This window comes from Halichoerus grypus, chromosome 3 (genome assembly GCF_964656455.1).
Source record: "Halichoerus grypus chromosome 3, mHalGry1.hap1.1, whole genome shotgun sequence".
Lineage (NCBI taxonomy): Eukaryota > Metazoa > Chordata > Mammalia > Carnivora > Phocidae > Halichoerus > Halichoerus grypus.
The window spans coordinates 188,005,554-188,028,483 of record NC_135714.1 but is presented as its reverse complement, the minus strand read 5'-3'; the positions used below and the strand labels follow the sequence as shown (position 1 = coordinate 188,028,483).

Here is a 22,930-nt window from a genome sequence, read left to right as displayed (position 1 = left end):
CCAGCCAAAACCCCTGGGCATTTGCATTAAACCATTGAAGTTCCTGGTGGATTTTGCTCTGCGCCTATCCTGAGGGGTAGAGGGTAAGTGTTGGTGCTTCGAGATCTTCACCCCTCTAGCATTTAAGGATCCAAACTAGCATCATATTTATAATAAAAAAAAGGTAAATCTCTATTAATTTCTAATAGTGCTAGGCATTTGAACTATTCGTTGCTACCCATGTAGGCATCTCCCAAGGTAAAGGTACTTCGGAATTTCTACCAAGATTTTCACCTCATTTTTTTCCCCCCACTGATGCTTATCTTTGAAATGAAGGACTGTTTTAACTTTGGCTGCCTTTACAAGTGGTGAGAGTGAGAGGGCTCTGGAGGGAATCTTTTTTTTGTTTTGTTTTTTTGGTTTTTTAAAGATTTTTATTTATTTATTTGAGAGAGAGAGAGAGAGAGCACACGAGGGGGGAGCGGGAGAGGGAGAAGCAGACTCCCTGCTGAGCAGGGAGCCCGATGCGGGACTCGATCCCGGGACTCCAGGATCATGACCTGAGCCGAAGGCAGTCGCTTAACCAACTGAGCCACCCAGGCGCCCCTCTGGAGGGAATCTAATCTTTCTTGTCACTGCCTGTGCAGCTGGATACAGGTGTGGGTGAGGGGAGCAAGGATGGAGATCTTCTCACCATCCGGGCAACCTAGAGCAAGAAATCACCTTCTCTGAGGGGGTTGGGGAAGAGTAATTACTGCTCACTCAGCCCATTAGAGGAGAAAGGATTGACTAGGGACCATGGCTGCAGCCAGAGGAGATGTGGTTTCTGGCCTTTAGGGCCCCATATGCAATGCTGGCTGTAGTTGCTGTAATTCTGGGGGAAATGGCAGTACTCCTGGGCAGTAGTCATGTTCCATTGTGGGTTAAAATGTCGTGTAGAGGCTCTCTGGGATCCGAACAATTGTTTAAGTGTAATTTTTTTTTTTTTTTTAAATAATGGAAACTGTGTTCTGAATTCTAAACAACCAACTCATAAAAGGACTTGAACAATGCACTAATTTTCTATGAAGGGAGTTGTGCTAGTTTGTAACAAAGCACCACAAAATGGGTGGCGTAAAACAACAGAGATTTGTTCTCCCAGTTCCGAAGACTGGAAGCTCAAAATCGAGGTGTCTGCAGGGCTGTGCTCCCTCTGAAGCTTCCAGGGGAGGATGTTTTTCGCCTTTTCCTCACATTTGCTGGCTTGTCAGCATGACTCCAGTCTCTGCCCTGCCTTCACGAGGCCAGCTGCCCGGTGTGTGTGTGTCTTCCCATGGTATTCCTCTGTTTCTTCTCTTTCTATAAGGACTGTAGTCATACTGGATTAGGGCCCGCCCCAATGTCCTTATCTTAACTTGATTACATCAGTGAAGCTCTTCTTTCCAAAAAAAAGGTGACATTCATAAGTGCTGAGGGTTGGATGTCAACATATCTTTCTGGGAGAAACAGTTCAACCCATAACAGGAGTTGAAAAATATCTCTGCTCCAGTGTACTATTTTAAGTCCATCCTGCTTCCCAGAGAGGAGGAAAATAATCCCCTAAATCATGACTTTTACAAAGTGGACTAAATAATAACAATAACAAAGATTAATTAAAAAATGGGCAAAGGACTTGAATAGACATTTCTCTAAAGAAGATACGAAAATGGCCATTAAGTACCTGAAAAGATGCTCAGCATCAGGAATCCTTAAGCAAACTTAAGTCAAAACCACCAGGAGATACCACATCACAAACAGTAGGGTGGCTCTTATATTAAAACAAGTGTTGATGTAGATGTAAATAAATTGGAACTTCGCATTGCCGGTGGGGGTGTACAGTGGTACGGGTGCTGTGGAGAATAGTTGTGATTCCTCAAAAAATTAAACATAAAATTACCATATGGTCTAGTAATTCCACTTTGGGTATATACCCAAACGAATTGTGAGCAGGGTTTTGGCGATAACCATCCACTGATGTTCATAGCAACATTATTCACAATAGCCAAGGGGTGGAAGTAATCTAAGTATCCATCAATGCATGAATGGATAAACAATGTGGCATATACATACAATGAAATATTATTCAGCCTTAAAATGGAAGGAAATACTGACACATGATACAACATAGATGAACCTTATGTTGAGTGAGAAAAGATGGTCACAAAAGGACAAAATAATTGTATGATTCCTCTAAAGAGTAGTCAAATTCATAGAGACAATGGTAGAATGGTGGTGGGTAGGGGTGGGGTGAGAGAATGGGAGGTTATTGTTTAATGGGTACAGAATTTCATCTCACATGAAAAATTCTGGAGATGGATGGTGATTGCCCAGTATTGTTAATGTACCATTAGATAGCATTAAGTACAATTAAAAATAATCTTATGCAGATTTTACCAAAATAAAAAAAGACAAGTTGTAGATTTAAGATAAGAATCAAAGAAAAATAAAACTATGTAAAACTCACTGACCCGTCTAATAAGTAATACCCCTCTTCTCAATCTAGGTTCTGGCCCATTGGAGAAATAGGACAGAGTGAGGTATCTGGCCTTTGCACAATCAAGTCATCTCTGTTGAAGGCTATTTGGGAGGTGATAGCTTGGTGTGAGAGATCAAGGAGCTCCTTAACAGCACACCCCAGAATTTGGTCCTCCTAGTTACCACAGGGCTGCTCTTGGAGGTGCAGAGTGCTTCTGTGCTCCCATGGTCCCCATGGGCTGACTTCTCCCCAACAAGACAGTTGGGGGGGTGGCGCTCAGCCAAGCTTGGTCTGTTTATTCTTCCCAAATTTTCTATTCAGATACATTACTGCACTTCTTTGGGCAGGATAAAAAGGTCAGATTGAAGCAAAGAAGGGTATACTGAACTCCCCTACTAAAAGAAGCATCAGGTGTGGGGGAAGAAGCCTTCACCTGAAACATCCCTACTTCTTGTTCTCTTCACATATCCCGCTTGCAGGTTGGCTCATGGTTAACCAGCGCCTCCTGTTCAAGAGGTTGCTTCCCAGTGAAACCACGGTCCCTTTGGGTGCTCTTCTCGCACTTCTCACTGGCAGTGGAGATAATGACTGAAGGCTCTGGCGGTTAATGACATCAGTTCCAAGGCCACTCTGTGCCCAGGGCTTAAGTTTGCTTTCCTCTTTTCAGTCTCGAATGATCTACAGCCATGTTTTCTTGCATAGCTTTTTAGAGGTGTGTCGTGAGATCCAGTGACACAGGTGCCAGGAACATAGTGATGCCTAAGTTTGAACATAATTTTTCCCTGGGAATGTGACAGTAGAAGTTTAATTGTAGAATGTTTAACTTTGCAAGTTCAAGTCCAAATACGTCAAAATCCAAAGGAGTTAAAAGTTCAAAATAGGGCGCCTGGGTGGCTCAGTTGGTTAAGCGTCTGCCTTCGGCTCAGGTCGTGATCTCAGGGTCCTGGGATCGAGCCCCGCATCGGGCTCCCTGCTCAGTGGGGAGTCTGCTTCTCCCACTTCCTTGGTCCCTTCCCCCCCCCCTGCTAGTGTGCTTGCTCTCTCTCTCATTCACTCTACACTCTCTCTGTCTTAAAAAACAAACAAAAAAATTCAAACTAAAATTCTCTTATCCCTTTCATACATTCATTAATTCAACAAGTGCTTATTGAAAACCCACTCTGGGTACTCTTCTAATCATTGGGGATATTTTGGTGCATAACCCTCTCCCCGCCCCCCCCCCCCCAACAACAACAAAAAAATCCTGCCTGCCCTCCTTGAGCTGACTTTCTGGAGACTTCGAGGTAAAAAAAACAATAAATTCCAATAAGCATATCTTTACCAGGTCCTGTCAGGCTAAAGTATTCTTGAAGCCTGGGTGGTGGTTTGTTGTTCTGGAAGCTATAGTCTGGGCTGCTTCACAGGAAGGGCTGCCTTTTGCAGTCTCTGAGGTTGTGCTAGTTCTCAGGCCCCCCGTGTGTGAAGAGGACACAGGTGATCACAGAATAGTCTTCTCCCCTTCCCTTTGCCCCCAAGGCACATTTTGAAAACAACCCAATCCCCTAACCCTGAAATAGTAAGCAGGGAAAAAGTACATTCTTTGAACGGGGTTGATTGTGTTCCTGAAGACCGCCGAGCCGGTGCCACGCCACGTGGGCCCCTGCCTTGTGCCACCCCTTTCACTCTTGGACCCGCAGCCATTTTCAGTTTCTGCCCCAAGAGCTACTTCTACTGCCTCTTGCTCTGGATGTACTTACAGCTAAGAAACCCGACTCCTGAGGAAGATTGATCTCTAATATTTAACAATCCAATCAAGAGCTTCTTGGGGACACTTTGTTGTATAGGGGCGTACACACACGCCCGCGTGTGCGGTATTGTGATTCTTGAGTCCTTGGAAAGACCACGTGGATTCCAGCTTCTCCATCCATTAGTACCTTTTTTTTTTTTTTAAAGATTTTATTTATTTGACAGAGACACAGTGAGAGAGGGAACACAAGCAGGGGGGAGTGGGAGAGGGAGAAGCAGGCTTCCCGCTGAGCAGGGAGCCCGATGCGGGGCTCGATCCCAGGACCCTGGGATCATGACCTGAGCCGAAGGCAGACGCTTAACGACTGAGCCACCCAGGCTCCCCCCACCAGTACCTTCTTGTCCTCAAATACAGAGTGGAATTTGGGTGACTTCCTAGCCTAGCATTGCCTATCAGATCTATCACTAACAACTGAAAGCTGGGAACATTGTAGTTTTCTGTAGGGCACACAGAAATCTGCTTTGCTGTTTTAAAGCCAGAAATACTGTGTTGACCACCAGTGTCCTCGAGGACCTGTAAAGACGTTGTTGCCCGGAGTGCGGGTGTGTCTCTCCCTAGTGCCTGCCGCCCGGCTCTCTGCTGTCTCGCTGGGCTCACGTGAAGCTTCTGCTGTCTGCCCCCACCTGCCAGGGTTAGTTCAAGGTATATCCATGTGGCCTGCGTGAAAAGGCTGACTGCTAAAAGCCTTTGCTTGTGCCAAGGGCCACGTGGCTTTATTTTAGATGTGCAGCCCAGGCCTTGTTTTCTTCCAGTTATGGACTTGCACAGTCCTCCTTCCATGGAAACGGCCACTTACCAACGGACAGAGTTGCCCTGAGCTGGAGTTTCCTACTCAGATCAAAAGGATGTATGGTCTTAAGCTTAAAGTTTCTTGCCCCGTCTGTGCTATTTAAAACCATCATCCTCACTGAAAAAGTGAGCTGGTTGCAGGATAGAGGCTGCAAACCTCCAGCATGGAAAAACGTGACCTGTGATTGAACCGAAGTGCCAGCTACCTTGCTCACGGCAGAAGCTCAGGTTACTCTACGAGTGTTTTGCTCCTGCAGATGTTACTCCTTGCTGATTTCTCATGGTTTGTTGCTTTGTATAATAGATTTACAGTTTTGAGAGGGCCCAATAAAGAATAACTCCTTTTCAGGGAGCCTGGGTGGCTCAGTCAGTTAAGTGTCTGACTTCGGCTCGGGTCATGATCTCAGGGTTCTGGGATCGAGCCCCGTGTGGGCTCCCTGCTCATTGGGGGGTCTGTTCTCCCTCTCCCTCTGCCTCTCCTCCCCCCTCAAACTTGTGCGCTTGTCTGCTTGCTCTTGCTCTGTCTCAAATAAATAAAAGATCTTAAAAAAAAATAATTCCTTTTCAAGAGTGCTATTAGGAGTGGCTGAACTGGTTGTTAAAATATATTCCCTGAAATGGTTTGTGAAAAGCTACTTCCCCAAACCCCATATGCTTCTTTGGGTTGCTGCAGCCACCGCAGTCCTTTCTGGATGATTCTGTCGACGTCCCCTGCGGTCCCACACCCGAAGGGTAAATGCCTCGCTCACCGGGGCTCGGGCCTGGAGGACTGTGCTCCGGCGGGGTCAGCACATGTTCCGCATTGGCCGTTAACCATTATGAGTATTCGTGCCTTTTTTTCCTCTTTCTGGTTATGAGCCATTGAACAAATATATATATTATAATGAACAAAAAATATAGATAATGTATTACATATAATGTATTACATATAATGTATTTTATATGTATATATATATATAACAACTGACAAGATAGGGTTGGTATTCCTGACTTTTCCCTTTGCCTCAGGCTCCAGTATGGCTCGAAGGGGCACTGTTACTGATTGTCTTAAATTAAGTGCCACTTACCTTACCCCAGTCCTTGCCCAGCTAGTTCTTCCCAGATTTACAGAACCCATTAATCACTTTATTTCTCCTGGGTGGAGTGAGTGAAAGGACAGAACAGGGCAGGAACATTACACTAACTGAACTCCCTCCACATGTGGATTTAATCTTTTATTTATTTATTTATTTTAAAGATTTTATTTTTCAACAGAGAGACAGCTAGAGAGGGAACACAAGCAGGGGGAGTGGGAGAGGGAGAAGCAGGCTTCCCGCTGAGCAGGGAGCCCGATGTGGGACTCGATCCCAGGACCCTGGGATCATGACCTGAGCCGAAGGCAGACGCTTAACGACTGAGCCACCCAGGCGCCCTCCACATGTGGATTTAGAAGCAACATTCTCCATGACTGTAAAACTTTCCAATTCTCTATAGATGGGAATATTCACTCTCAGAGAGGAAAGGACAAAGTCTACAATAGGGTTCAGAGGTAAGGGAAGTCTATCCCTAGTTAGGATAACAAGTTTTACAGTTGGTTGTGGAAGTTGCTGGCTTGGACAGTCCATGAATTGTATTGATCAGCTTGACTAGACAGGCATTCTTTTCTCAAAGCTCTCTGCTACATCTTTGTGGCTCCAAGGGTGGTCCATGGACTAAGAGCTTCAGCATCACCAAGGAGATGGAGAGACATGCAGAATCTCAAGCCCCAACCCAGACCTACTGTGAATGGATCTGCATTTCTTCACAAAAGGTCCATTTGTATGTAACGTCCAACTCCGTTGTGACACTTCCATAGCCTTTGTTTTGAAATCCATTAAACCAACGCTAGCTATCCTCCTGTTTAAATGGCTTCGCTGGCAGTCCTTATGCTCTTAGGAAACTGACTACTTGGTATGCTTGTTCTTGGTTCTGAGGGGTAAGATGTGCTTTACTAAACTCTGCTGGAGGAGGCTGAATTGTCAAAAGGTAGGTTGCAGGAGCTAACTTAAGAATTCAAACGTAAACTGGAAAATGGTACTATGATGAGGCTTAGGGGTAAAACTTTTAGCACCTTGAACAGTTGGAACAGAAGGGAGAGTTTTATGAATATGTCAATAACACATGCTGATGATTTTTTGTTCGTCTGTATTTTTCACTTAAGAATAAAATAAAATTGGTAGCTCAGATACTGTACATATGTCATCTTTTCTGTTTTAAAATAAGTTCAAGACCAGGTATACTCTGGGTTTTGAAGCCTAGAGAGTTTTAGTGCTATGATTTGTGATTTCATAAAAACTTTAAGAACTGGTATGATTCCATGATTTGAAAGCTAAGAATTGATATGGTTCTGTGATTTGAAAGCTGTAAATTATAGCTGTGTTTGTATTCAAATCTTACGACTGGTTTGCCATATGTAGACACAAATAAGGAGTAAAATTAAAGTTTTCTTATGGCTATAAAGTACTGAAACTAGTTTTCACATGTGACTTCTGGAAACCTTTATTTCATAACTACCGTATGAGGTAGAAAGTTTATCTGTACTAAGTTCAAATTGCTGAGTTAGCATTATAGGTAACAGGAAGATGTAAAAGATACCTACTGATGCCTCTACTGAGTTTATAGTTCAGTCGGTGAATAAGGCACACAACTATTTTATAACCTAGTAGTAATGTTCTAGCAACCAGTTTGGCCAAGTCATGTAGTTTGTCTTACAGTTGGTTTTCTCACTTGTAAAATGAGGATGTTTGAATTAGAACTTTAAAATATTTTCCAGTATTAATATAATGACAGTGAATTCGATTCTGTCATAAGGACTTAATTTATATAATGATTTATCTTTTTAGATATGTCTGTTCAGTGTAATAACTGATGGAATTTCTACCTTTGGAGAATAAACAATCATTCTTCTTAAGCTAAAATTTAGAAAGTAATCTTATTTTTTCCAAAAGTGTTGAAATAGCTCAAATCTTACACTAGTAGTTCTTTTCAATGACCATTTCTTTTGGTACAGATTAATTTTTAACCTTGCAAATCATTGTAAAAATGTATATTTTGGTAACCTTTCTATTCAAGAGGAGCTAGTCTATCATATTCTCAAATCTTAGTAAGTAGGGAATTTGTTCTCTCTCCTCCAAAATGTTCCCTGAAGAAGATCTCTTCATCTTCCCAAATGGCATTCTTAAAAAGGAAACTTGATCATTCTACTTTGTTCTGGTAGATAATGCTGCTAAAAGATAACTTGAGAAATTAACTCTTTAGGTGAGAATGATTTATTCCAACTTTCTTGCCTTTTTTCTTTTTTCAAACTTTTGATTTTGCTTTAATAAAAAACATTGCCCAAATAGTAACTTTGAAGGTGTCACAAATGATATTGCAATTATAGAAATACAAAGACGTTACTTCATGGCTAGGGTGAGATTATCAAAGAATATGAGTCCAGTATGTAGTAGAAACTTAGGTACTATTCTTTAAGTGGGAGAGGAATGAAATTGGCCATCAGACAAAATGGCTGACTTTCAACTTTTTTGACAAAGTTCCTGAGGGAATCCTGGTCAACCCTTTCCTGACCACGGCTTTATCTTCATAGTGATGACTTGAAGCTGTTGTTTTCTTTGGTGAATGTTGATCTTCCAACTATTTCTGGAACTGATAATCTTAAGAGTTTTTTAGTATCCAAATCTTTGTACCACAAATTCTTTACTCTTAGCTACTAAGGTAGAAAACACTTCTGTAAATTTATTTCCTATCAAAACTTTGCTGGAGTACTTCTTCTCATTGCATTTTTTTGGTGGTATATATATATTTTTTAATAGCTTTGCTCACCTGGTTTGGTTGTTCTTTGTGAATTAAACAAAAAAATCGTAAGCCCAAGTATACTAAGCAGTCATGTGAAAGTTGGAGTGGTTGATGGGTTCTTTACATTTTCATTACTCTTCGTAAACTACTGGCTTGTAAATCTAAAACACTTAAACTTTAGTTGAATTTGGGCGCCTGAGTGGCTCAGTTGGTTAAGCGACTGCCTTCGGCTCAGGTCATGATCCCGGAGTTCTGGGATCGAGTCCCGCATAGGGCTCCCTGCTCAGCGAGGAGCCTGCTTCTCCCTCTGACCCTCCCCCCTCTCATGTACTCTCTCTCTCTCTCTCTCATTCTCGCTCTCTCAAATAAATAAATAAAATCTTTAAAAAAAAAAAAAACTTTAGTGGAATTTCACAACTATTAGAAATGTTTTTATACTATAATGACCTGGAAAAATACTTGGGGAAAATGCTGAATAAAATACATGAACTTTAAAAGTAAAAAACTCAGGTCATATATTTATTATGTGCATATATTAATGTGTATATATATTATAAAGAATCCTCCCCCCCTCCCCTTTCACCTAACAATTTGGCAAACTAGATCAAGAGCCTTAAAAAAATAATTTCTTTGGCTTGGTAATGCTTGTATTTCTAGGAAGTTTTTCCAAAGGAAATAATCACAGGTAGTCAAAGATTGCAAAAATGTTGAGTGTTATTTATGAAGGAGAAAAACTGTAAAAAAACTAAATGTAGAATGTCCGTATCCCATTAAACATTTGTATTCTGTTCATTTATTTTATTTTACTTATTTTTTTTTAAAGATTTTATTTATTTATTTGACAGAGCGAGACACAGCGAGAGAGGGAACACAAGCAGGGGGAGTGGGAGAGGGAGAAGCAGGCTCCCGGCCGACCAGGGAGCCCAATGTGGGACTCAATCCCAGAACCCCAGGATCATGACCAGAGCCGAAGGCAGACACTCAACGACTGAGCCACCCAGGCGCCCCCTATTTGTTTATTGTAAAAATAACTTGAAATGCCTTGACATATGAACCATTTATTCCGTTTTTATCAGTTTTTTTTGTTGTTTATTTTTAAATAATTTTTTATGTACTTTGGAAGAAGGAGCTCAGGTAGTAAAACTCCTTAACTGAATCTAATGACTGTTTATGTAGACAAATGACTTCTATGATTTCCATTAAAAGCTTCTGTTTACAGTGCTCATATCTTTTTATACCAGAATCTCTTAAATGAGTATTGACTTTCATGGAAACAGACAAATGTAACATATTTACTGCTTTTTGAAATTGTATTTCACACATGTAAGTCTAAAAAATGAATAAATATACTTACTGATTTCCGTATTTAGCTTGAGCATATTTTATACCCCAGGAATAAAAAAAAATTGTATCTCAGAAAAACTTTTATTAAGGTGGTAGCCACACAACTATTACTTCAGTGATTTGTTTATTCACTTAAGAGCTATGGTGGAAGGGGCGCCTGGGTGGCTCAGTTGGTTAAGCGTCTGCCTTTGGCTCAGGTCGTGATCCCAGGGTCCTGGGATCGAGCCCCAATCAGGCTCTCTCTCCCTCTTTCCCTCTCTCTCTCTCTCTCTCAAATAAAATCTTAAAAAAAACAACTACGGTGGAAAAACAATAAGTAACTGATATTATCCATCAGTATATAAATCATACAGCCTTGTTTTAGGATTCAGTCTCCTTTTGAGTGTGTGTGTATATGCACACATGTGTATATGCACATATGCATGCTATTGAGCTGAACATTGCAGCCTTTGCCTCCCCTCAGTAAAGGCTGGTTTCAGGATGCATGGCCAGAAACACACAGAACACTGTTAGTGAAGATACAGATCCTTTCAGTTCTTCCATGGTTCCTATTCTTCTGTGTATTTAGGTTACTGAAGTTTCATTACAGAGAGAGGATTACAAAATGGAAAAATGAGATCTCTTAATTCACAAATTTACAGGTTACAGAATGCCATTTCCCCCCCTCATGCATGTTTTATTTCTTTAGGACAGAACAGTGACCTCTGATTGACATTTAATACCAGGATTAGAAATTCAGTTCAAGTGAACGTATGTCTGTGACTTATTTGCAGTCCTCTCTTGAGCATCGGCCCCTTTTTAAGCACTTCAGTCTGACCAAAAGCATAATCAACTCTTAGTTATTTGCAAAAATCATTGGATTTGAAAGCTTTAATGGGTTGTTTTCAGTGATGTTTTTTAAGTGTACAATTCAGTAGTATATTTGTAGTATTGTGCAAGCATTACCATAATCTTTAGAACATTTTCATGACTCTCAAAAGAAACACCATCCTAATTAGCCATCACTGTTCATTCTCTTCCCTCATACCCTTTCTCAGCTCCAGAGAATCACTAATCTACTTTGTCTCTATAGATTTGCCTATTCTGGACATTTCATGTAAATATAATGCATAATAGGATGTCTTCGATGACTGGCTTTTTTCACTTAGTATAATATTTTTAAGTTGTAACACTGTATCCAGGTTGTAGATGTCTCAATACTCCATCTTTTTTCTTTTGCTGATTGTTAATTCTGTTGTATGGGTGTACATGTTGTTACTTATTTGCCAGTTAATTGACATTGACTTCTATTTGGCTATTATGACTAATGCTTCTATTAATCATGTACCTTTGTACAAGTGTTTGTGTGGGCATATGTTTTCATTTCTCTTTAGTAGGTACTTGAGAGTAGAAATCCTGTGTCATGCAGTTTAACATTTTTAGGGACTTCCAATAGAGTACCACTTTAACTATTAAGAATCAACTTTTTTTTTTTTTTTCAACTTTGAAATACGTTCGAGAAAGAGAATGAAAACGGCATTGGCATTTCTCTTTTCCCTACATCTTGATTGATCTTCAGCTCATTTGTTGTGTTTGACAGGTCTGTCTAGTAATCACTCTCCATGGAAACGATAAGGGACCCTTCTGAATATGAAAAGGCCTTATTACTAATTATGTTGGGACAACAGGCATAAATTGGGACTGTCCTCAGCAAATTAGCACCAATGGTTAACCAACAAGAAGGGAAGGCTGTTGTTAGATTGAGCTTCCTTCCCTCGTCTGACAAATAAGAATCAATGGGAATATGGAGGCGGTATCTCAGCTGTGAAGTCAGTCACAGGGGCAATTTTAGCAGTGTCTCTGTCTTCTGTCCCATTCCCTTAAATGAAAAAGCATCTTTGAAAGGAGGTGTTACTTGAGCTAAGGATATCTTTACTCCTATCCACAGGTGTATGTTCCAAATACAAAAATAAAGTGATTGAAATGAATCAAGCAGTGACTTACTAATTTTAATACTTACTTGAATTGATCATTTTATTTCTTCCAGGGAACAACCAATCATTACAACTTCAAAGCATCTTAGAAACTTTCAACTGTGCTAAAACTTGGACAGTTTTTCCTTTCCTCTCATTTGAAAGGATTTAAAGAAGAAATAAAATGGCAGAGTTTTAAAGTTAAGATTCAGGATGAATGATGATAATTCAGATGAGAAGACAGAAGATGAACTGCAATCCTTATTTATCAGTGATAAAAATGGAAACACATATGCATACAACCAAAAATCACCACACACACAAAACTCTTCAACCAATAATGTGAATTGGAATTCTGCCAAGCCAGATGAAATGGTGGTTGATTATGAAACCAACTCTGCTGTGGACATTGATGAAAATCTTGCTTCAACCCCTCGGTGTGTGGAAGTACTTGATCAGCAGAAGTCTTCAAATGAGTTGATTGGTAAGGAGGTGTTCGATATCCGTAAAGATTCCACATTTCAGTCTTGTGCACATGTTCTAAATACAGAGGAGTCCAAGTACCTGCCTAACAAATGTCATTCCCTAGAATCATTTCAGGACCAGAGTACTGAGACATCTCTGCCTTTTGTGTGGAAATCCAACAACGATGATTTGCACTCTACAGACTATCCTACCGCCTTGGAGCTAAACCAAACATTTGACATGACAGTGGATCATGTTAACTGCACCTTTATAACCCATCATGCCATTGAAAAGAGTCAGTCTCTGCATACCTCTGGAAATCGGCAGCCAACCGGCACGAGGGGTGGAAATCCATCTTTATCCTGTTCCATTCATACATCTTCACATTCTGATAACATACACGTGAGAGAAACAAATTATGATCAAGACAGCTTTGAAAACCCACAAGCCACAGAAGCAGAGGCTCAAGACACAACTTACACAGCATTTTCTGATGTGATGCAAACTGATGTTGTTGTTCCAGATACTGGCATTCAGTGTCCATATTCTTCAGGACAGGTCACCAGTGACTACACAGATGGGTCACAGCAAAAACTGGTTGGACAAAAAGAGATACAAGCTCATACGCCAGTTTCTGAGGGCATGGATGTTCCCAATGGGTCTGTATTACAAGAGTTCTTTTGTTTATCTAAAGATGAACCGAATAGTGAGACACATTCACAGAGCTCATATGGGCAAGAGAAAATGGGCCAAAATCTAAGAGAAACAGTGTCCTATTGTCTTATAGATGATGAATGCCCTTTACTGGGGCCAGCTTTTGATAAAAATGAAGCCCAAGTGCTGAACCCAGAACACGAAGTCACTGTGGCTGAAGACACACCAAATGCCTTTAATGAAAAGGATTTAGAAACCCAAAATCGTACCACTGAATTGATACTGAGTAGCCCACCAGGACAAAAGATGGCTTCATCAGTTGAACTGAGTTGGGATGCAAATGATATGGTCATTAGCACAAATAACCCAGTTTGCATGTCAACGCCAGTCCTAGATTCCCCAAATGCAACCTTTTCTATTTCACCTATTGAAGGGACCAAGAAATGTAGTAAAGTGGAGAAGAGTCATCGAGAGCTTCGAAATTTACCAAACTTGAAGGGGGCACCTATGAACATGTCTAAACCTAATCTAGGAAAACTGACAACTAAAATGAATACCCCTGTAGGCAGCAAAGTTAGAAAAACCGAAATTATAAGCTACCCAAGACCAAACTTCAAGAATGTCAAAGCAAAAGTTATGTCTAGACCAGTATTGCAGTCCAAAGACCCTGCTTTATCAAAGGTCACACCCAGACCTCAGTTAAGCAGTGCCTCATCACCCTCATCAGGGTCTTCCTCAAGACAGTTGACAGCTTTGAGCAAAACACCAAGGTCTGACTTGAATGCAGATACAAAAGCAGAAATCCTAATTAACAAGATGCATAAGCAGCAATTTAATAAACTCATTACCAGCCAGGCTGTGCATGTTACAACTCATTCTAAAAATGCTTCACACAAGGTTCCAAGAACAACATCTGCCATGAAATCGAATCAGGAAGATGTTGACAAAGCAAGTTCTAATTCAGCATGTGAGACTGGGTCCGTGGCTACCTTTTTTCAGAAGATCAAAGACATACTCCCTGTTAAAATGGAAAGCACAGGATGTTTGGAAATAACATATGGTTCCACCATCGATAGGATTAGCCCCGAAAAGAAGGGTGAAAAAGAAAATGGGACACCTATGGAAAAACAAGAGCTAAAGAAGGAAATTATGAATGAGACCTTTGAATATGGTTCTCTGTTTTTGGTAAGTGAGATTTTTCCTTGCTTCGGTGAAGGGTGGAGGAACCTGAGAGATGTACTAGCCATTGATTAACACAAATAGTCAATAATATTGCAGACCTAGCTGTGCAAATTTGCTTTCAGGTGTTAATATATTATTCAGTTATTCTTTGTCTTGTAAGTTGCACACTTTAGAGTGTTAATTGGTTACAATATAGGAAAACTGCATATGGGGAAAAAATACAGTATTTTGTATTGCATACCAACATTCCTTTTAATAAGGTGAAAGAACGAGTTACTTTAATATTGTGGTATAATTAGTTATTTGAAGTTAAACATCTGCTTATATTTTACACTTACGAAAAAGAGAAAGGTTTGTTTATGAACTTTAAAATGTGTTGGGCCACATTTAAGAAATGGCAGGGCTGGAGAGAGCTAGTAAACAGTATCAACATAAAAATAACTCCTGGTCTCTTCTGGAGGAAGCTGCTCTGGGAAGTGGAGCCCTCGCCTATGTAAAGGGGGGGTTGGAGATTCTGCCTCTGATCAGCCAATGTGCATTTGGTCAAATAGTCTTTGACACCCAGAGGTGAAAGGGTTAGACTAGTAGAAGTCTGAGGTCTCTTGTAGCCCTAACCTATTGATTCCTGATAGGTTAAAATAAACAAACCCCTTTTATTCATGTACAGTGAAAAAGCAGTCTGTTGTCTATAGCACCTGTCACATATTTGGGGTGTGTGTGTGTGTGTGTGTGTGTGTAGGGGGGAGGAGGAGACTAGATAGTTCCATTTAAGCAAAAAATTCACATGCGGTTTAAAGATTGTTTTTCTTTAAACATACCTATATTTTTGTCAACAGCATGAAGAAACTAGTTTTCTGAGTTTTAAAAATGTTGGTCAGACCATTCTGGGGCTTTGTGTACTTGTCCTTAGCACTGATTTTCACAGTAGGGACTTAACATTTTGACTTCTGGCCCCACGTAGGCTTTCCTTGGGCTTCCGTCCTCTGGGCCAGGAATGGAGCTGGGTGCCAGGTTGGAAGGCAGATGTGAGACCTCTGCGTTCTCTGTGGAGGGCTCATGTCTGAGAGGAAAGAAGCACGTAAGGTGGAGTAAAGTGTTGAAGGGCTGTTTTAGAAGTGTTTTGAGGGTGTGTGAGGCAATTGTCAGGTCCTTTTTAGGAGATAACTTAGGAAACACTGGATATTCCTGAGCTGTATGGGTTTAGAGATGTTTTGGCTTTTCTAACTTTTTTGGGGGAACAATGGTACCCACACAGTGATGTCTAAACTAATGCCATTGCCTATTTCAAAACTCCGATTTTTATTTTTAAGTTCTTTTCAAGTCAAATGTCGGGAACTTGTTTTATATCATTTATAATTTGATATTTTGCCAAGTGAAATTATAACCTCTGGTAATTCTAATCAACATTCTTAGTTTGGTGTTTATAGATATACATAAAAACAATACATGTATTCCTCCTTGATTTAGGGGAGGCTTTTGTCATGTATTGACATCTAACGGCCAGAAAAAACGAGCATAAGGTTTCTCTAAAAAACATTTGCCATACATATAAATTGGCTGTATAACTTTGAAATTAAAAGTTTTTGTGTGCGTTGAGTAAATCTTAGGCTTTCGATCTATACACATGAGACATAAAGCTGTTTTTCAGGCTCCTGTTGGAGCCAGGTGATAGAATCATCAGGTTGAAATGGATCCCAGGATATCTTGGGGAAGAAGCGCTTTTCATTTCTGGAATCTTGCGTAGGATTCCCATATTTTCAGCAAGACACTAATCAAATGGTTTTTTAAAAAAAAAAAAACACCCTCATTCTTTACCCATGTCTTAAATGCAGTTCCCTCCAATAGCACTGGTTCACCTCTTACACATTTTTTTTTTTTTTAAAGATTTTATGGATCTGTCAGAACACGCGAGCTAGTGCACAAGTAGGGGGAGCAGCAGACAGAGGGAGAGGGAGAAGCAAGCTCCCCGCTGAGCAGGGAGCCCCATGCGGGACTCAATCCCAGGATCCCGGGATCATGATATGAGCCGAAGGCAGGTGCTTAACCGACTGAGCCACCCAGGCGTCCCATCACCTCTTACACATTTTCATGTTATCTTGGGGAAGGGACAGGGCAAACCATCACAGGCCACGGCTCTGCAGAGAGCTGAATGAGTAAACATTGCTTCGTGCTGATTCAAACTCCCATTTCTTGGTCACTTAAGCAGTACCCAAAGGTTCTAAATCTGCCCTCGATCTTTGATGAGACAGTGCTGGAAGGATGTTAATTTTCATTGTGCCCTGTTGGTCTGGGGCTAAATTAGGCCTTGAGTTTACAGAATTCTTTTTTTTTTTTTTTTTTTTTAAGATTTTATTTATTTGACAGAGACAGCCAGAGAGGGAACACAAGCAGGGGGAGTGGGAGAGGGAGAAGCAGGCCTCCCGCGGAGCAGGGAGCCCGATGCGGGGCTCGATCCCAGGACCCTGGGATCATGACCTGAGCCACCTAGGCGTCCCCCCCCCTTTTTTTTTTTAAAGATTTATTTATTTTAGAGCGAGAGCATGTGCACACATGAGTGGGGGGAGGGTCATAGGGAGAGGAAGAGAGAGAGAATCTCAAGGAGACTCCCTGTGGAGCATGCAGCCCGACGCGGGGCTCGATCTCCATTCATGACCTGAGCCAATATCGAGAATCGGACACTTAAGCAACTGAGCTACCCAGGTGCCCCTGAGTTTACTGAATTATTAAGTTGCCCACAATCTCACTGTTGTTTAGTCAGGGTTTATCCAAAACTTCAGAAAGTTTCTTATTTGGAGGAAGGATTTTGATTTTAATTTGATACAAGTTGAGTATAGCTACCTATTACAGAGGTTCTTTAAGTGGGATAGTGTATTAGCTAAAGGGGCAGTGAATCACCTGAAAGGGAAGGAATTGATCCTTTCTTGATTCCTGCTCTGGATCACTGTGCTCAGGTTTTGTGTATATATGTCATTACGTTTTCCCTGTAATATTCCGGTGCTGTATACATTGTCAGTCACTCTTTCCAACAACAGTGGGCCAGTTGTTAGCCACATTTAAAGGCTTCAGAAAGGCTACTTAAAACACACACAGCTGGTAAGTAGGAAAACAGACTCAAACCACGGGCTCCTGACTGGAATCCTGGCCCTTTCTGCTTCATACACCACAGGCTTTCAAAATTTTGCAGAATGTTGGCTTGAAAGGCAGAGTAAATCTGATTTAACCAGCTTGCAAAAGTAAATCTTTAACAAAAATGTGTTTTACCTTTTAAAAGGTTTTCTCTAAGGGATAACCTTAGCCAGCTTTGTGGTAGAGGTAGAAGATTTTGTAGTTTGTGTATAATCACAGGCTTTTTTCTGGCCAATTTGGTGTAGTTCTCTTAGGATATTGCCTTATTATTATTTTTTTAAGTAACCCTGTAAACACTTTAAGCTATCTTAATTCCAGCAGAGTTAATACACGTGTTTTATTAGTTTCAGGTGTGCGGTATAGTGATTCAATAATTCTGTGCATTACTCAGTGCTCATCATGATAAGTGCACTCCTCATCCCCATCACCTCTTTCACCCATCCCCCATCCACCTCCCCTCTGGTAACCATCAATTTGTTCTCCATAATCAAGAGTCTGTTTTTTGGGGATGTCTGTCTCTCTCTTTTTTTCCCCCTTTGCTTGTTTGTTTTGTTTCTTCCACATAGAATGAAATCATATGGTAGTTGTCTTTCCCTCACTGACTTATTTTCACTTAGCATTATACTCTCTAGCTCCATCCATGTCATTACAAATGGCAAGATCTCATTCTTTTTATCGCTGAGTAATATTCCATTGTATATATATGCCACTTCTTTATCCATTCATCTGTTGATGGACACTTGGGCTGCCTCAATTTGGCTATTGTAGATAGTGCTGCGGTAAGCATAGGGATGCATCTGTCGCTTTAAATTAGTGTTTTTTGTATTTTGGGGGTAGATATCCAATAGTACAATTACTGGATCATAGGGTATTTCCATTTTTAACTTTTTTGAGGAACCTCCATGCTGTTTCCATAGTGGCTGTAGCAGTTTGCATTCCCGCCAACCATGCACAAGGGTTCCTTTTTCTCCACATCCTCGCCAACACTTGTTATTTCTTCTGTTGTTGATTTTAGCCATTGTGACAGGTGTGAGGTGACATCTCATTGTGGTTTTGATTTGCATTTCCCTCATGATGAGTGATGTTGAGACCCATCTTCGCATGGGTCTGTTGGCTATCTGGATGTTTATTGGGGAATGTCTGTTCATTTCTTCTGCCCATTTTTTAGTTGGATTATTTGTTTTTTGGGTGCTGAGTTGTATCAGTTCTTGATATATTTTGGATACTAACCCATTATTGGACATGTCGTTTGCAAATATCTTCTCCCATTCCGTAGGTTGCCTTTTAGTTGTGCTGTTTCCTTTGCTGTGCAGAAGCTTTTTATTTTGATGTAGACCCAATGGTTTATTTTTGCTTTTATTTCCCTTGCCTTAAGAGACATGTCTAGAAAAATATTGTTACTGCTGATGTCAGAGACCTTTTTGCCTGTGCCCTCTTCTAGGCTTCTTATGCTTTCATGTCTCACATCTAGGTCTTTAATCCATTTTGAGTTCATTTTTGTGTATGGTGAAATATTCTTTCCTCCTTTGTTAAATATTAATTATGTATTTGTGGGTTTATTTCTGGGCTCTTTATTGATCTCAGTGTGTCTATTTTTTGCCAGTACAGTACTGTATTTATCACTACAGCCTTGTAATATAACTTGAAGTCTGGAACTATGATACCTCCAGTTTTGTTTTTCTGTTTCAGGATTGCTTTGGGTATTTGGGGTCTTTTGTGGTTCCACACAAATTTTAGAATTGTTCTAGTTTTGTAAAAAAAAAAAAAAAAAATGCTGTTGTATGTGTTGTTTTTTTTTTTTTTTAAAGAAAAATTTATTTGAGAGAGAGAAAGCATGAGCAGGGGGTGGGGCAGAGGGTGAGGGAGAATGTCAAGCAGACTCTTTGCTGAGTGAGGAGCCCAGTGTGGGGCTCGATCCCATGACCTTGAGATTATGACCTGAGCCAAAACCAAGAGTCCAACACTTAACTGACTGTGCCACCCAGGTGCCCTGCTATTGGTATTTTTTCACTGTTTTGGGTAGTATACACATTTTAACAACATTTGTTCTTCCAATCCATGAGCATGGAATGTCTTTCCCTTTCTTTGTGTCATCTTCAATTTCTTTCGTCAGTTTTATAGTTTCCAGAGTACAGGTCTTTCCCCTTTTTGGTTAGGTTTATTCCTAGATATTTTATTATTTTTGGTGCAATTGTAAACATGATTGTTTTCTTAATTTCTGTTTCTGCTGCTTCATTATTGTATAGAAATGAAACAGATTTCTGTACATTGATTTTTGTATCCTGCAACTTGATTAAATTCATTTATCAGTTCTAGTAGTTCTTTGGTGGAGTCTTTAGAGTTTTTATATATATTATCATGTCATCTGAAAAGAGTGAAAGTTTTACTTGTTTCTTACAAATTGGGTGCCTTTTATTTCTTGTCTGATTGTTGTGGCTAGGATTTCCAGTACTATGTCAAATAGAAGTGGTGAGAGTAGACGTCCTTGCCTTGTTCCTGACCTTAGGGGGAAAAGCTCTGTTTTTTTCCCATTGAGTATGATGTTAGCTGTAGGTTTTTCATATATAGCCTTTATTATGTTGAGGTATATTCCCTCTACACCTACTTTGTTGATGGTGTTTTATCACGAATGGATGTTGTACTTTGTCAAAAGCTTTCCCTGCATCTATAGAAACAATACAGTTTTTATCCTTTCTCTTGTTTCCTTTTGTCTTCTTGATGTAATGTATCATGTTGATTGATTTGTGAATATTGAACCACCCTTGCATCCCAGCAATAAATCCCACTTGATTGTGGTGAATGATTTTTTAATGTATTATTGGATTTGGTTTGCTAGTATTTTGTTGAGGCTTTTTGCATCTATATTCATCAGAGGTATTGGCCTGTAGTTCTCTCTTTCTCTCTCTCTCTCTTTGTGTGTGTGTGTGTGTGTGTGTGTGTGTGTGTGTGTGGTATCTTTATCTGGTTTTGATATCAGGGTAATGCTGGCCTCATAGATTGAATTTGGAAGTTTTCCTTCCTCTTCTATTTTTTTGGAATAGTTTGAGAAGAATAGGTATTAACTCGTCTTTAAATGTTTGGTAGAATTCATCTGTGAAGCCATCTGGTCCTGGACTGTGTTGGGAGTTTTTTGATAAGTGACTCAATTTCTTTGCTGGTCATTGGTCTGTTCAAATTTTCTAGTTCCTGCTTCAGTTTTGGTAGGTTTCTAGAAATGTATCCATTTCTTGTAGGTTGTCTGATTTATTGGCATATAATTTTTCACAATTTATTGGCATATAGTCTCTTGTGTTTCTGTAGTGTTGGTTGTTATTTCTCCTCTTTCATTAGTGATTTTATTTGACGCCACTCTTTTTTGGGGACTCTGTCTAGAGGTTCATCAGTTTGGTTGATCTTTTTAAAGAAATAGCTCTTGGTTTCATTGATCTGTTCTATTGGATATTTTAGTTTCTATATCATTTATTTATGCCCGAATCTTTATTTCCTTCCTTCTGCTGGTTTGGGGTTTTGTTTGTTGTTCTTTTTCCAGCTCCTTCAGGTTTAAGGTTAGGTTGTTAGGGTTGTTTGAGATTTTTCTTGCTTCTTGAGCTAGGCCTGTATTGCTGTAAACTTCCCTATTAGAACAGCTTTTGCTGCATCTCAAAGATTTTGGACCATTGTGTTTTTATTTTCACTTGTTTCCATGTAATTTATTTCTTCTTTGATTTCTTGGTTGACCTGTTCATTGTTTAGTAGCATGTTATTTAACCTCCATGTATTTGTGCTCTTTCTAGTTTTTTTTCTTATGGCTGATTTCTAGTTTCATAGTGTTGTGGTCACACAAGATGGATGGTATGACTTTGATCTTTTTGAATTTGTTGAGACTTGTTTTGTGGCCTAATATGTGCTGTATTCTGGAGAATGTTCCATGTGCACTTGAAAAGAATGTATTCTGTTTTAGAGTGTAATGTTCTGAATATATCTGTTTAATCCATCTGTTCCATTGTGTCATTCAAAGCCATTGTTTCTTATGGATTTTCTGTTTGGATGATCTGTCCATCCACGTAAGTGGGGTGTTAAAGTCCCCTGCTATTACTGTATTGGTATCAATTAGTTTCTTTGTTTGTTATTAAGTGTTTTATGTATTTGGGTGCTCCCTTGTTGGGTGCATAAATATTTATAATTGTTATTTCTTCTTGTTGGATTGTCCTCTTTATTTTTATATACTGTCCTTCTTTGTCTTTTTACAGTCTTTGTTTTAAAGTCTCTTTTTTTCCCAATGAAAAGATTGCTACTCTGGCTTTTTCTTTTGACTTCCATTTGCATAATAAATGTTTCTCCATCCCCTCACTTTCAATCTGCATGTGTCTTTAGATCTGAAATGAATCTCTTATAGGTAGCATATAGATAGGTCTTGTTTTTTAATCCACTCTGTCATTCTGTGGCTTTTGATTGGAGAGTTTGGTCCAGTTACATTCAAAGTAATTATTGACAGATTATTGCCATTTCGTTACTTGTTTTGTGGTTGTTCTTATAGTGTTTTTCTGACCTTTCACTTCTCTATTTCATGGTTTGCTGGCTTTCTTTAGTGATATACTTGGATTCTTTGTATATCTGTTACTGGTTTGCTTTGATTTGTGGTTAACATTAGGTTTGTGTAACATCTGCATATAGAGGTCTATATGAAGTTGATGATTGCTTAAGTTTGAACCCACTCTTTACTTCTCCCACTGTGTGTTAGGTATGTGATGTCATATTTTACATCCTTTTATTTTGTGAATCCCTTGACTGTTTTTTAAAGAAATACTTATTACTTATTTTATATTTCCTACTTTTCATACTCTCACTTATGATCTTTCTTTTCCATTCAGAGTCTGCTTCAGTAATTCTTGTAGGACTGGTTTAGTGGTCATGAACTCCTTTACTTTTTATTTCTCTAAGAAGCTCTTTATCTCTCCTTCTATTCTGAAAGATAGCCTTGCTAGATAGACTATTCTTAGGTGCAGATTTTTCCCTTTTAGCACTTTGCAGGCTGGAAGGGAATGGCATGATATATTCAAAGTTTTTGCTAAAAAATCTGCTGATAGCCTTGTGGGGCTTCCCTGGTATGTAACTGTCTTTTTCTCTTGTTGCTTTTAACATTCTTTATCACTGGGGTGCCTGGGTGGCGCAGTTGATTAAGCATCTACCTTTGGCTGGGGTCATGATCTCAGGGTCCAGGGATTGAGCCCCACATCGAGCTCCCTGCTCAGCAGGGAGTTTCCTTCTCCCTCTCCCTCTACTCCTCCCCCTTGCTCGGTGCTTGATCTCTCTCTCTCTCTGTCTCTCTGTCTCTCTTGCTCACTCTCTCTCAAATAAATAAATCTT

The 22,930-nt window shown here is 39.9% G+C and overlaps 1 protein-coding gene across 9 annotated transcripts in view; it reads left to right on the top strand.

Annotated features, from left to right (window-relative positions):
- Nucleotides 1-22,930, top strand: part of MTUS1 (microtubule associated scaffold protein 1) — a 166,168-nt gene that overhangs the window by 38,044 nt on the left and 105,194 nt on the right. For all 9 annotated transcript variants that reach the window (XM_078069689.1, XM_078069697.1, XM_078069695.1 and 6 more), the window contains exon 2: nucleotides 12,232-14,461. In XM_078069689.1, the coding sequence (XP_077925815.1) occupies nucleotides 12,371-14,461 (2,091 nt within the window). In that variant the 5' untranslated portion in view covers nucleotides 12,232-12,370. The remainder of the gene's footprint in view (nucleotides 1-12,231; nucleotides 14,462-22,930) is intronic.